Below are 13,380 nucleotides of genomic sequence, written 5' to 3'. Positions count from 1 at the left end.
TGCTGGGAAGAAGCAAAAGATGAGCTTTGCAGCTTCTCGTTTTTCAGGTCAAATCAGGTATCCGCAGGGGGAAGTCGCACCTGGGACAACACCGCTTAGATGGTTGTAAGGACGAATTTACAGGAGAAAGCTGTCCACACGTGCAGGGCTGTACAACACTGGGGCAGCTGATGCACGGGCCAGAGTACAGACGTGCCACGTGCTGCGTAACTACCACGATCTGGGAATGCAGCTGGACTCGGGACCGCTAAGCGAACACCTCCAGCTGCAAGTAAGAAGGGAAATGTGGAGTAATCGCTACAAATTGACACCTTGCATTGTATAAAACATAATTTAATACATACACATATCGTACTTGCATACAATACTGTCTTACATCCACGTGTTTGAATAGAAAACATTTAATTGTAAGCCATCTTCATCATGAAGACTTTTGTGAATCACTGTCAGAAGATCACTGCATTAAATAAAAATATAGTGTAAGCAACTGGCCTGTGTCTTAATACTGACACATTTTAAGATTAGGAGGGTAAAGCTGTCAAAGGGTGGAATTTACATCGTTTTGGCAACCGTTTTTGCCTGTGAGAAGTATGAAGGAAGTTCGCTGACGAAATAACTTGACGCCGCTGTGTCAGGGTGCCTAACAGAACTCACCCCGCGTAACAATCGCTTTCCAGGTAGGGATGAGTGATTTCTAAGCATCATCTTAGGAAAAACGAGTAGAAGGGCTACTCTGGTCTGTTCAAAAGCTCATCAGGCTGGTAACACAGCTCAGGTGAGTAGCAGTGGTAGATTCACCGTTTGTCAGCAGGAGGCAGCATTTACACCTCCAACATCGAATAACAACAGAAATGTTTCAAGCGTGTGGAATACGGATAATTTTCATTTGCCTATATGGCTTTGACATGTCTTTACCCTCCCAATCCCAGCTCCTCTGAGGAATAATCATGTAGATCCTTCGGTTTGCAAAAAATAGCCCTTTATTCCCTAAGGGAGTTCGAGGAACTGCGCCCACGGTCATCTGGTGCCAAGGCGGCACACGTCCGCGTGCCACTCGAGGCAACCAGTCCTGGGAACCTGTCTGCTGCTTTCAGAGCTCTGGTTTCCATGGAGAGTTTGGCAGCAGGATGCCGAGCCGGCTCCTTGGAGCATTTCTGGGCTGGAGACAGCTTGGCAGGCGAGTGTGTCAGCGGAGCTCCTGGAGGCGGGTGCGTGTGTTCAAGCGCAGGCACAGGAGGAGTGTGGGGAGCGGGCCAGGGGCTCTGCCAGCAAACCAGGGAGTGCCGTCAGCGCAGGAGGCCCTATTCCTCCCCCCCCGACGCGCCGTGGGGAGGGGGGCGAGGGGCTGCCTCGCTGCTACTGGAAAGGGAGTTGTGTCACAGGTGTTGCCGCTGTGGTGTGTTTCGGGGGAAGATACTCGGGCCTGCTCATCGCAACGGTCCTTGTGAAGCAGCGGAGGTTCCCCGTCTTCAGGGCACACTGGACTGGCCACAGAATGATGCAGAACAGGATGATGATCAATGCAGAGAGGAGGACTATGCGTTTCCAGTCATCGCACATGTCACAGCGGGACAGCCGCCCAGCTAACCCCGCCGGGGGCGCCTCCGGGCTTTCTGGCTTGCTCATGGCGACGTCGATGGAGATGCACGAGTCGGGATTCTCAGGGTCATCAGATGGCTGACGGCAGCAAAGCTTGGTCCCTTCCATCCAGAGCACCTTTTCCTGCTGGAGTTCAGGAGGCAGTGTGGCAAGGAGCTCCTTGCTGGTCTCGAGTGCTGGGGCACCTTCCAGAGGGATACTGGTCAGCTGCCTGCAGAAGGGGCAGGGGAGCTGGTCCTCTGGTTGGTTTGGGGGCAGCCCTGTGCTCAGGCGGGCCACACACTCCAGGCAGAAAACGTGGGAGCACTGGAGCAGCTTGGGTGTCTTGAAGGTGTTGTCATAGGTGTTGAAGCAAATGGAACACTCAACAGGGGAGGCTGGCTTCGGAGATGTTGGGTTCGGAGAGCCTGGCTTGTCGGTCGGGGACCTCGCCTTCCTCTTGCCATCTCCTGGGGAGGTGACAACGATGGGGCTGATGGGGATGGGGATTTCACTTGGAGATGCAGGGACTGGGCTGGTGGGAGAGTCTGGCGTGTTTGAGTGCCACAGCTGCGTGAAGCACGACATGATGGAGCCCGGGGAAATAAATAGAGCCCTGGGAGACTCTGGAAGAGAAGAAAACCACAGCCTTCATTTTAAACAATGTGAAGACACCCATCACCAGACCTATGTTTGACCCCTTAAAAGGAACAAAGAGCAAGTTCATGACTTCCACTGCATCCTGCGCCTGGAATAGATCCCTGCTAGAGGTGAGAATGACCCAGGTAGCCTGTTCGAAGCTGCGTACCAAAGGTGAAGTTAAACATCCTGCCAAGAAGCAAGCAACCAGCAGAGATTCGCCATCCAGCCAAAGCCTTTTCACCAGAACCACCGTGGCGTTACAGATGGGTGCAGCCTTTTCCCCGTACATGCCTCCCTCTGGGCAGAAAAAAAACCACACCAAAAACCTACCCCAGCTGGTGCTCCCCGACACCTGAGCAGGGAGGAGAGCAGAAGACTCCATGAGGTCAAGTAGGGACCTCGCTATGGCAGTCTGTTAGTCTGGGAGGCACTCAGATATTATGGTGGCAGCATGAGCAAGGCCTAAGAGACAGATAACACTATTCAGTCGTGGAGGTAGCAGAGGGGTGAATCTCTTCTCTTCGGTGTGCTCAGAGCTGTGTGCCTCGAAGCATGGTTCTGCGTGCTGCCTAGCAGGCAAGTGAGGCACCACCCAGCGCTGCTGCCTGGTTTTGTCTATCCACAGTGGGGTCTGAACTCCCCCATGTCCCAGGAGAACCCAAGTGAGGTGAGGAAACTCTGTTATCTTGCAAAGTTTTTTCCATCCTCAGCCCCAAGCAGCACAAGAAGCAGCTCTGTCTTGTCACCATGACACAGCAAGAAAAGCAACGTTGGAGGAAATGGCCTTGGTGGCAGAGCAAAGGGAATTCACCACTGTTTCCTTGTTGTCTTGGTTTGCCTAGAGAAACACGGTTCTCCCCGTGCCCTGCCCTGGAGGAGCGCCAGCACGGACCAAGCCTTGCCATGTGCTGCCATGTGCTCGCTGCTTTGTTGTGGTGTGCAAGCAGGAGCCTGGAGTTCAATGGCTAATATGCCAGTTCTAGCAAATTGGTTTACAACTTACTCCAGCCTTTTCAGCGCCCTAAGCGTTACCCTGCCTTCCAGTTATCCTAGGCCTTGCAGACATGCTGATATTCAGGCTTTTCAGCCGACTTTTCAGCTATCGAGCACTTTTACCTGAAAGCAAGCGTTTAGCTGGAGGAAGTTCCCAGCGACAGCCCTGATGCTGTATGCCTGGGGAACATTTTTTTAGGCTGTGTCACTGAACTAGCTAGGCTTGATTCTTTGTGTTGGGAGATTTACTGATGACAAGCCAGAAATGTTCAGATTGCTGCTGTAATTATAGGTCTCCAGTCAATCCAGCAATGGCTCACCAGCATGGGCTAGAGCCTCCACATCTCAGCATAAAAGGCTAGTTTAAGGTATCAGAAAGACTATGTATTCCTTACATTGCACAGAAAAAGTCTCCATTGTTTAAGAATGAAGTATTCTCCCCTCTCCCATCACAGCCAGCATTGCCAGAGCTGAAACCAACTTTAAGAACCTTCCTTCCTTTTCTTCTCTTATTCTAAATGAAGACATTTTTGTGAAGCCTCTCCTCAAGTTGAATTTTCAGCCCCAGACTATCTGCACTTTTCAGCAAGTTGTAATGTTTTTTTAATGTGGTTTGGTTTTTTTTTCTGGCTACAGATCACCATGCATGTTTTATCACAATCTGGCAGATGCTGATGAACTACAAATCCAAGCCCAAGCTGGCACAGAGATGAGGGAAACCCCTGCTTTGGTTTGGTTTGGGTTTTTTTTTAACTAAATCTTCTGTTTTGCAGAACTCCATCCCCTCCGCCCAGTTCTTTGCCATCCCTCAGCTCGGGGTGTTTGTCAGACACTACGAGCAGCAAAACCAGTAGCAGAAGGTAACCTCTAAAAGAGAGAGCCTTTGCTTACACAAACTGTAATTTCATAACCTATGTGAAAAGCTGTTCTGTTGGGGTTTTCACTAGTTTGTAACGTGACAGCTATAGCAACAGCAGTATCTCGATAGTAAACTCGAGGAATTTTATTCACAACAGTTGCTTTTAAATGACGATACGAGCTTTTGCCCACATTTTCCCTTTGCTAAAGATGTGACGCTCTAGTCGCTTGTTAGTTTTAATAAATTTAGAGGCTACTTATTTTGAATCGACGTCTCGGTGTTATGCAGCACCTCGATCAGACATGGTGCACGTAGTTGACTTAAACTGGGAAGATGTGAAGAGCGGGGCACGGAGCTGAGGCATGGGAAGGACAGTTTTAATTCATACGCTGCCACACGGGACAGGCCAGCCCCTGCCTGCTTCTTGCGCCTTTCAGTGTGTTGCCATAGTGCTGATGCTCATAAAGTTAAACTGGGTTTGGGCAGCAGCTAAAGAAGGGTCCAAGATTTCTCCCGGGCACTGCTGCTGTACTACTAAATGAGAGCCAGTCGCTACAGCTGCAGAGTCCCAGTGAAGACATGCAGTGGAAAATCTCGACAGAATTAGTTAGGGTTTGGGGGTTTTGTTTGTTTTTCTGTTGGCTTTTATTTTTCCATTACACAATCATATGACTTTTTTTTAAACACAAGACAATATCTCCAATTGTTCAGACCTCCGTGGCCACACCGCATTGCCTCAGACCCTGCTGCAGCTGTTTACCTCGCTTTCCCAGCTGTTTACCTGGGCTTTCTGGAAACTTTGGGAACATCACAAATAACTAAACCATTCAGGAGAGACACATAAACTCAGATTTAAAACGAAGCAGTTAAGTTTTTAAAAACTAAGTAAAAGTAGTTTGGTACTTTTTACTTCTCAACAAGTTCTAGAAATGTTTTTTTCCGCGCCATAAAACCAGACAAAAGAGAACACGCAGTTAAGGTAGTGGCCAACACTGTGCTGTAATATGATTCCCTAAGGTACCTTTAACTCAGAGCAACTGAATACACAGCAAGTTAAGAGGTGTACAGCAGATTAAAGTCTATAAATACCTGTTCGGAGTGCTGGTTAGAGGGAGAAAAGCATGTTCTGGGCTCTTGATTTCTACCCCTGAAAAGTCTTCTCTCCAGAGGATAGTCTTAGGCTCAGGGTCTTTTGTATTTATAAGCCGCCTTCTGGTATTTGAGCTCCCCGGTAGCTTCCTGAGTTGCCTCCAAGCACGGTGGGTCCGGCAAGACAAGTAACCTCTAACAGCTCCCTGCACACAAGTGGCCCTGCCACTGTAATTCAAGTATCTTTTATACCTTCCTGTCTGGAGGTGACTTACCTGCTCCACCTGCCCTTCCCCATCACCACTGAATCACTCCGTTGGCTGCGAGCGCGCTCCCGCTCCGGCCGGTTTCTATGACAAACAGGGCAGGCTGGAATGCTCCTGATAAGGGGCAGCGCTGCCGAGGACACCCGCCTGTGGCTGCCCTGGGAGGCGACGGGAGAAGCGTTTATTTCTTCATCCTCTCTGGGCTGGGGAAGGCCGCCTGCTTTCTGGTAAATTCTCACGCTTCTCCAATTGGCTTTGAGGGATTTTTTTAATTCACGCTTCAAAATCTGGTCCGGGTTGTGCCGATGCACCGGCCACGTTTTCGCAGGGCAGCGGATCTTCTGAAAGCAAATTTCAGGACACCTAAAAATGGCAGTGATTGTTCTCTTGTTTCTTCAGGAAGGACAAATAATTTGAAAGTGCCTTAGGTTAACAGCACAAACAAGATTCTGACAGTCAAGTTTCTTGTGATTAGTTAAGGAAAAAATCATTGCAATAGAAAAATCCAGTATAAGTTTGAGAGCCTGAAAGCTGTTTATAAATTAAGTGAACCACTCTATATAATCACATGTCTGCTTCAAGCTCTATACAATTATTCAAAATAATACTGTATGGATTGTCACAGAGAAGGAATTTCATTCTTTGCGGCTTTTGGTAGTAATTGACGTAGAGAAATATTATTCGACCTGCCAACCTTTCGTGGTTCAGAGGACATCAGCCCGTGACCCAGAAAAAAGAGCCAACAAGCTTGCACTCACATGCAGATAAGGAGAGAAGCGAGGGGGGTGGAGGGGGAAGTAACAGACAGACATTCAAAATTTAGTCTAGCTCTTATTTGTTGCAAGCACAACTTTTCTTTCTTCAGCTTCTCAAAAAAAAAAAAAACAAACCCCAAACCCACCACAAGATGGTCTGTGGAGTTTTTTTTTGGGGGGATGGTATCAGGAACTCCCTTCTCAAAAACCGGTTGAGAAATTTCACTCTAAAAATGTGCGGAACTGTGTTCATCTCTTGGGACAGAGAAGTGTCTGAATCTTAGAGACTTCAGTGACAGGCAGATACGACTCGCTTGGGCTTCCACGGTCCTCTACTTCAGGTCACACTGTTCAGTCCTAGTGAGCTGAAATCCAAAAGGAGGCTTTTAAGAATAAGAGAAGCACGTTGAAATCAATGTTTTAAATCAGTTTTAGGATTAAAGCTAGGGTTACCTGATCCTTCCACAGCTGGGAGGATCTGGTCTGGAGCAGCGTGGATTCACGATGAGCTCCATGAGGGACTAGAAGACAAATACCTCAATGGAGAATGCAAGTTAAGACTAAACTTTCCCAGATCTGCATCTCAATGGTATGTACACTCCACTCCCTCAGCGGAGTGCTCATATACCTTAGGAATAACAATCCGTACACTACACTAGGCTGAGCACACAATGCCAGCATGGTGCACCCCCCACAACCCCCCCCATCTATTTATGCTGCTGTTCAGGGATGAGTGAGGCTGGGAGCGAGCACTGTCCACAGCTGACAAAGCAGGATGTTTGATGAATGGATGTAAATCGGATTTTTAAAAGTCTTGCTCACTTAGTCACTCGCATAAGCGCGTTGGTAAACTGGGCTCAAAATTAACAACGTTCTAGTAACATACCGGGGTACGTTACATTCGGTAACACGCTGAGGAACACCAGTCCTTGCTCTGGGTCCAGCTGAGACCCTCTCCCCCCCGTAGTCGGTGGAGCAACACTGATCCGCCGCTTGATCACGCTCTAAAGACAGACACAGGCACACTTTAAGCCCTTCAGCCACTGACACGACCAGGGTTGCTGAACTGCCGCGTGAGCAGAGCTTCGGAGTTTCAGAGAACTGCCCCTTCAGAGTTTCAGTGTTTCTGAGGCTGGTTTCCCATCAGCCTCAACGTGGCGGCTGTGAGGAACCGGTTGAGTCCAACCCAGAAGCTGAGAGCCTGGGGCAAACTGGGCCACCCCACGCATGCCCGCGCACTCCTCCCTCTGCAGGGATACGCCGGGTAGGCAAGGCACCGAGCGTGCCGAGACCTAGCCCAATACCGGGGTGACGGCCAGGGCTTGGCTTCCAAAAGGGAGCGGGAGGCTTGTTGTTATTTTTGTCATCTGCTTGGAGGACTAGACTGAGCATGTCAGGAGCTGCAGCTGGTCTCGGGTGGATCCCAGAGGACTGGGAGCAATTGGCCGTGGGAGCGTATACTTTCATGTTTGCGTTTAAAGGAACAGTGGTACTAAGCAAACAGTTACTCGATTAATACTGTTATTCCCTTGACCTTGCATTACACATGGACACCTCAGGTGCTTCTCAAAGGTATTCGCTGTGTACAGGTGTAGGGGTGTGCAAACAGCAGTCTGAAAATAATTGTTCTAAATTGATTTGTGCTAAGCCAGGCAAGAATGAAGACGATGTGACTGTAACACTGGGATGAGATGTAGGAGGTACCTTGAGCAAAACAGTTTCCATGGACTTCTGTGGTTATATATTCCATATATATTTATATACCTAAATAAATATTTAGGTAAATGAAATAAAATTAAGAAAAGGAATTATAAGCCTTCCTTTTTGGTCATAGTCTCTGTCTGGATTGTGTATTTAGATGGGAACCCAGGAGGGATGAGTGTTGCCTGGTACGTAGGGCTGGTCACTATGTCTCCAGCCAGAGATCTAATGCAGGATCCCACCTGCAGCAAATAACTGTGATTGGAACACAGAGCCTTTCAGCTGTTGGACCCTTCCCACCATCACCTCTCCTTATTTTACCAGCATCAGTAACCGCTGCCATCTCCTCCAGGACTGTGGGTGAAGTGATGAGATCTTCTAAAGGGTATGTACTGTTTTCAGGGGGATTTAGAAGGGTTTATAATGAAAAATATTATTTCTAACAGCAACTGCCAACTGGTTGAGGACAGGACTATTTAAAAACTTGCAAGCCAGGCTCCTTAGTGTGAAGAGAAGCAAAGTATACTGTAGAGTAATAAAACCAGACTGCTGATTAGAGCTTCAGGCTGTTTCCTTGTCTTGTCTCTACCTCCACCACTGCCTAAGTACATAACTCTTTTCATTCTCTGTGTAGTTCATATCAGTAGATAAACTAAAGCCACCAAATAAAGATGGGTGGAAAAGAAAATCAAAATAAAAAACACCAAGCAGTGAGCAACAGGCTTCCTCTGATTTCTCTCTCCCTTCATCCAAGGCCAGCTAGTTTCTCATTATTATGTACCACACCTGGGGGTGCTGGTTTTGGGTATTGTCTGCAGCTCTGATTTGTTAGGCTACATCCTAAGGCTGTGTATAAAGCCTGCAAAGGTTTTAGAAGGTCTTTCATGCTGGGAGAAACCCAAGGGAACAGTTGCCACAGAAGCACAAAAGTGTTATCAGCCCAACTGCTTTGGACTTAGCCACTGCAGGGCGAAACTCCAACGTATGTAGGGTTATTCCTGCCAACAAAAGTTATGTCCGCTAGGTTTGCGGAGCTGCACCCTACTTCCAAGGGAAAAAATAAGGGTATGTTTTAGGATGGATGTGCTGGTTTTAACTGGGTGAGAACAAGCCTGTCTAAATCAAACACCCTTGTGCAACATGGAATAGAAGTCTCTGCAGGGTTAAATGCTTAAAGCAGGTAGATACTACTTAGAGTATGTTTTCTATGGGCTCACGCATTCATGTGCCAGCTCCCAAGCTACCGAGACCCAGTGAAAACCTACGCACGCACCCCCCCAGCTAGATCCAGCGCTGCCTGAGTTTTCCTGGCAGACAATTCTTTGGCCTCAAGCTAGTAGCACTTTTTGCTCCTACTTTTTGGTTCCTCAGAGTCAGAAGGCCTAATGCTCTGTGCAATTAATGCTCCAGGGTGGTAAACAGCACCATTAAGTGATGTTTGCCATGCTGAGCTCTCACATTGGTCTGGCTTCACGTGCAGCCAACTGCCTAACCAGGTGTTCGCCGTGAAGTCTTATCATTGGTGCAGTAGTTTGCACCTACGGCTAGACAGGGCTATTTAAATTCCAAAGTATGTATTATGTACTGGCAGGAAACAGCCTTGGTGAGTCATCAGATAAGCTAGACAGGCACTCACTGTGGGATACTTTTAATGTAATTACATTTTATCCTTCTCTAACTGTTTTTATCACACAATCTCAAGATACCTCACAGACACGGTGAACGGAGCCTTCCAATAACTGTGTTTATTGAGGGCATTATCTCATTTTACAGCGGGGGAAGTTTTGTGGCGCATGGGAAGCCCCAGACAACATTGAGAAATACTGCTGTGACCTCTGCAAGCCACAACGCCTGGACAAGCTGTGGCCCTTAGCATGGCAGAGTGACTTGCCAGAGCAGAGGGATAAGGCTTAAAACAGGCGGTGGAGTGGGAAACACCACCAGAGTTGTGCGTTACCGATAAATGTCCACTAAGGTAGCTTGATACTGATTTAGAGAGAAACTGCTCCTGTTAGAGCCACAGATTGTGCCCCTCAGGTGGCTCCTGTCCTCTAAGTGATGCCCGTCTTTACTGACTAGGCCAAGCCTAAGTTCTGGGACCATCTGCCTCTGTAGTTGAATCTCATTCAAACACTGGATCCACCTGGCACCTAACTTTGCACTGTTCTTCATTTCCTGTAGTCACCAAGAAAACACCATGATTAGATAATCATTACAAGGTGCAGGTGCAACATAGCAATTTTCCTGATACTCTATAACTCAGGTGACTATTACTCTTCAGCAGCTTGAGGCTCTATGATTCAGCCACTCACAGCTAGATTCTCAAATAGCAAGAATAGCATCCATTCCCTGGACATAAGGTCAGGTCTTTTCTTCTAGCCCATTATTTCTGAAGGAGTAAGTGACTCGGACCAATGGTTCAACTGTGGTCTATATATCATTAGTGATCCCTGATACCATGCCTAGGAGACTGTTGGCTTTCCAAATGTCTATGGTGTTTCTCTAGTGGCTTGCAAGGAAAGTTTGATATCAGCAATCATAAACAGTGGCTCAAAGGAAGAGTAAATTACATGAGAATAAAGGTCCTTGGAAGTATTCAGTGAGTGTGGCAGCTCTTTCAGTTAAGAGGATACCCACGATGTGGCCTGTAAAAGGAGCGGGGCTGGTTGAAGGGTCATTAGATGTTCCCAAGAACTGCAGCATCAGCTCCTTTTGATGCTGTAAGTGGCTCAAGCGCACCTGGAGTTGGGATATAGAGCATGTAAAGTGCATGGGAACCAAAGTACTCTCCTGAAGCACAAATGGGTGCTCTTCCCATGGACCAAAGGTAGCTGTTGTTGCCTGCCCTAGAATACGCTATCCAGAGGCAGCTGCAGTCATAGCGTGTTGCTGATGAGGGAGACTATCAGCAGGACGAGAGGGGATGGCAGCAGGAGCAAGGCGAAGGGCTACGCTAACAAGCTCTCGCCAACACGTTGTTCATTGCTCTCATGATTGTCCCACAGAGGTCGTGTTCCGGCAGCGTTACTCACTTCCTGGCCCGGCGTGGTGACGTGACGAACCTGGGAACTGGCCTGTGATGTCAGAGCTGGCGGGTGAATGTTCGCAGGGACACCTTGCTTCTCCTCGCCAGGGACTTTTCCTTACATAAGAAGCCACCTGCCCTCTGCTGGCTAAATTCTCCTCTTCTGCCCATGAACTGTGCTCAGCTCCGCTTGCATCTGTACAGTAGAACAGATGCCTCACCCCGCAGCGGGGGTTGTTTGCGCTCGTCAGAGCACGTCCAGGCAGGAAGGGGGTGTTGGGATGCTGGTGCATCTGACCAGGGACATTTTCTGGTACACCAGACCTGAATTCCAGCCTGTGGCTCCCCATCAGGTCACTACAAAAAGGACCTGATGGTGGTGGTGATGAGGGACAGGCTTCTCTGCGGTGTCTGTGGTAAGTGCTCACAACCCGAGAGGTCTATACTGATCCTTTCAGGTTACCAATAGCACATTCTGAGTTGATCCCTTTTGCTTTCTTCACCCTGCTGGACTCCACCAACTTGAGAAGGATCAGATGACACACCTTCTCAGCTATTTCCAAAGCCACACATGACCCTAAGCTCTCCATTTCTCTGTCATGTTCTCCCCACCCCCAAGGATGAGCCAGCAGTCTTCCTTCTCTTATCCCCACAGATGTAATCCCACAGTCCCCAAGCATGACCTGAGAAACCAGTCGAAACCCTCTCCATAAAGCTGAGCAAAGCAAGCAGAATGCCGGCCGTGGAAACCTCGGTAGCTTCCAGCTGGGGGAAGGACACCATCACACCTTGGTCTCAGTGGCACTGTATTTCTCCCGCACTGAGCAAGCACAGGACTCCACCTACTGTCCCCTTCCCTGTCCTCTCCCAGAAGATTAATTATCCCTGAGCCATATCACAGTCCTAAAACTTTGCACTAGGGAAGTGCTTTTTCTCTTTTTATTTTGATTTTTTTTTTTTACTTCCTCTAAAGCCCCAGAGAGAAATTGTTCCTCTTTTGCCCTGTACGCACCAACATAGAATTGATGGGTGTGATGCATAAAATTAGGACGTACCCTCGTAGCTGTCCTTTTTAAACTCTGATCATTTTATATCCCTATTTTCTAGACAGTGTCTATATTTGCTTTGTATTCCTTGAGCTTCTGGAGTATTGATAGAGTTGATCTTCAGACGGTGGTTGAATGCTTTCTCAAGTGTGACACTTCAGTTATGGCTGATGCATAATAGGTTTAGTTCTTGCAACTATATCTGCAGCTGGGTATTCATTTGTGTTACTAACACATACAGTTAATCATTCAACTGCTTAAGGGAGTCTAGGCCAATATCCCAGATGTGAGACTGGCTACAAGTACAGCAGGAAAAATGTCTTAGTGAGTTGTCCATGCTGAAGAGAGCAATTTATACGTCAATCCTAAAGAATGTGGTGGGACAAGTATGCAAAACACATCCTCATATGAATTTGTAAATACATTAGTAGATGCAGAGATGTAAACTGAGTCCCAGTAAGATAAGGCAAAGTGAAAAGCAGTCAGTGTCGGCACAAGGGTAAAATGTCCTCCTAGCTCATCAGATAATTTATCACCGTTACCCTTATATGGAGATATAAAAAGAACATAAGGATGTTCTCTGTGCCTTCCTAAAAGTTTAATTTATAACTTCATCCCTCGGTCTGGTTCTGTCCCCAAACACTTTCTGACATATGGAGCTGAGCTGGAGAGACACTCTCATGCTCGGCGTTCCAGCAAGAGATACCATTTCAGTTAATGATTCAAAGGGAAAGAGCAATAGTGAGTGATGTCCTTTTAATATATTTCTTCTATTCTCTATATACATATTTATTATGCTATTTTTAGCAAAGTAGGACACTAGAGCCCTTTGCAGCTCTCGCCTCAGGCTCCAAGTCGCTTCAGGGACCGGTAGAGTCAGAAAAGCTGGTGTTTCGTAAGTGTATGACTAGAGAGAGCAAAACCAGGAGATAACTCACCAGATCCTCAGCAGATAAAGTGGGTTTTACACTGGGCCGCTCCGGAGTTCCCCAGTGCCTCACAACCGCTGAGGATCCAGGGTTCAGAGGATTAAGGAGACGGGCATTGAGCAGCCTCGGTGCCTCCTGGGGCAGCTCTCTTGCTTTCGGTGCGCGTCCACACGCATGCATGCAGCCGCACAGATAAATGCGGCTCCTGTTCTGGTTACATCATCCTACGGTGATCTTTGTACACCACCTGCTCTAAATTATATGCCCTGTGTCCTTTGCTCAGCGCTTCGCACAGTGCAGAGCGCCGGCGCCTTTCAGTGCTAGCAAAACAACAATATTCCAGTGGAATTGCTGGGCAGGAGCCCTGTCCGGGCAGGGCTGCCTCTTCCAGCATAGCAGAAGTAGGAAGTTGGAAAAGGGTTGTGGGATTTGGCTCCCTACAAATAATGAAAAGGCAGAATCCCTTATGCATGTAGTAAAACACAGAGGAACATCAC

At 47.9% G+C, this 13,380-nt stretch overlaps 1 protein-coding gene across 5 annotated transcripts; it reads right to left on the bottom strand.

Moving 5' to 3' along the window:
- Positions 1 to 317: 317 nt before the first annotated feature.
- On the bottom strand, positions 318 to 13,116 carry RNF223 (ring finger protein 223). Of its 5 annotated transcripts, none has more exons than XM_064470559.1 (5): positions 12,893 to 13,116; positions 6,636 to 6,703; positions 5,162 to 6,547; positions 2,551 to 2,682; positions 318 to 2,204 (listed from the first exon to the last, which is right to left on the bottom strand). In XM_064470559.1, the coding sequence occupies exons 4-5, from the start codon at positions 2,600 to 2,602 to the stop codon at positions 1,357 to 1,359; spliced, it is 900 nt and encodes a 299-aa protein (XP_064326629.1). In that variant the 5' UTR covers positions 2,603 to 2,682; positions 5,162 to 6,547; positions 6,636 to 6,703; positions 12,893 to 13,116; the 3' UTR covers positions 318 to 1,356. The 5 variants fall into 5 exon arrangements, with proteins under 5 accessions (XP_064326629.1, XP_064326630.1, XP_009504133.2 ...); XM_064470560.1 differs by having other exon boundaries at positions 5,437 to 6,547; XM_009505838.2 differs by lacking the exon at positions 2,551 to 2,682 and having other exon boundaries at positions 12,893 to 13,115.
- Positions 13,117 to 13,380: the final 264 nt, after the last annotated feature.

This window comes from Phalacrocorax carbo, chromosome 20 (assembly GCF_963921805.1).
Source record: "Phalacrocorax carbo chromosome 20, bPhaCar2.1, whole genome shotgun sequence".
NCBI classification, from domain to species: domain Eukaryota; kingdom Metazoa; phylum Chordata; class Aves; order Suliformes; family Phalacrocoracidae; genus Phalacrocorax; species Phalacrocorax carbo.
Note: the sequence above shows the minus strand (reverse complement) of the source record. Positions and strands in the feature narration are given on the sequence as shown.

What these genes read in the sequence shown, in the direction of transcription:
- RNF223 (XM_064470559.1), bottom strand. Translation starts at nt 2,602, where the DNA reads ATGGAGTCTTCTGCTCTCCTCCCTGCTCAGGTGTCGGGGAGCACCAGC. An exon ending in GTCGGGGAGCACCAGCTGGG is followed by an intron (nt 2,205 to 2,550) that starts GTAGGTTTTTGG and finishes CTTCTCTTCCAG; the next exon opens with AGTCTCCCAGGGCTCTATTT.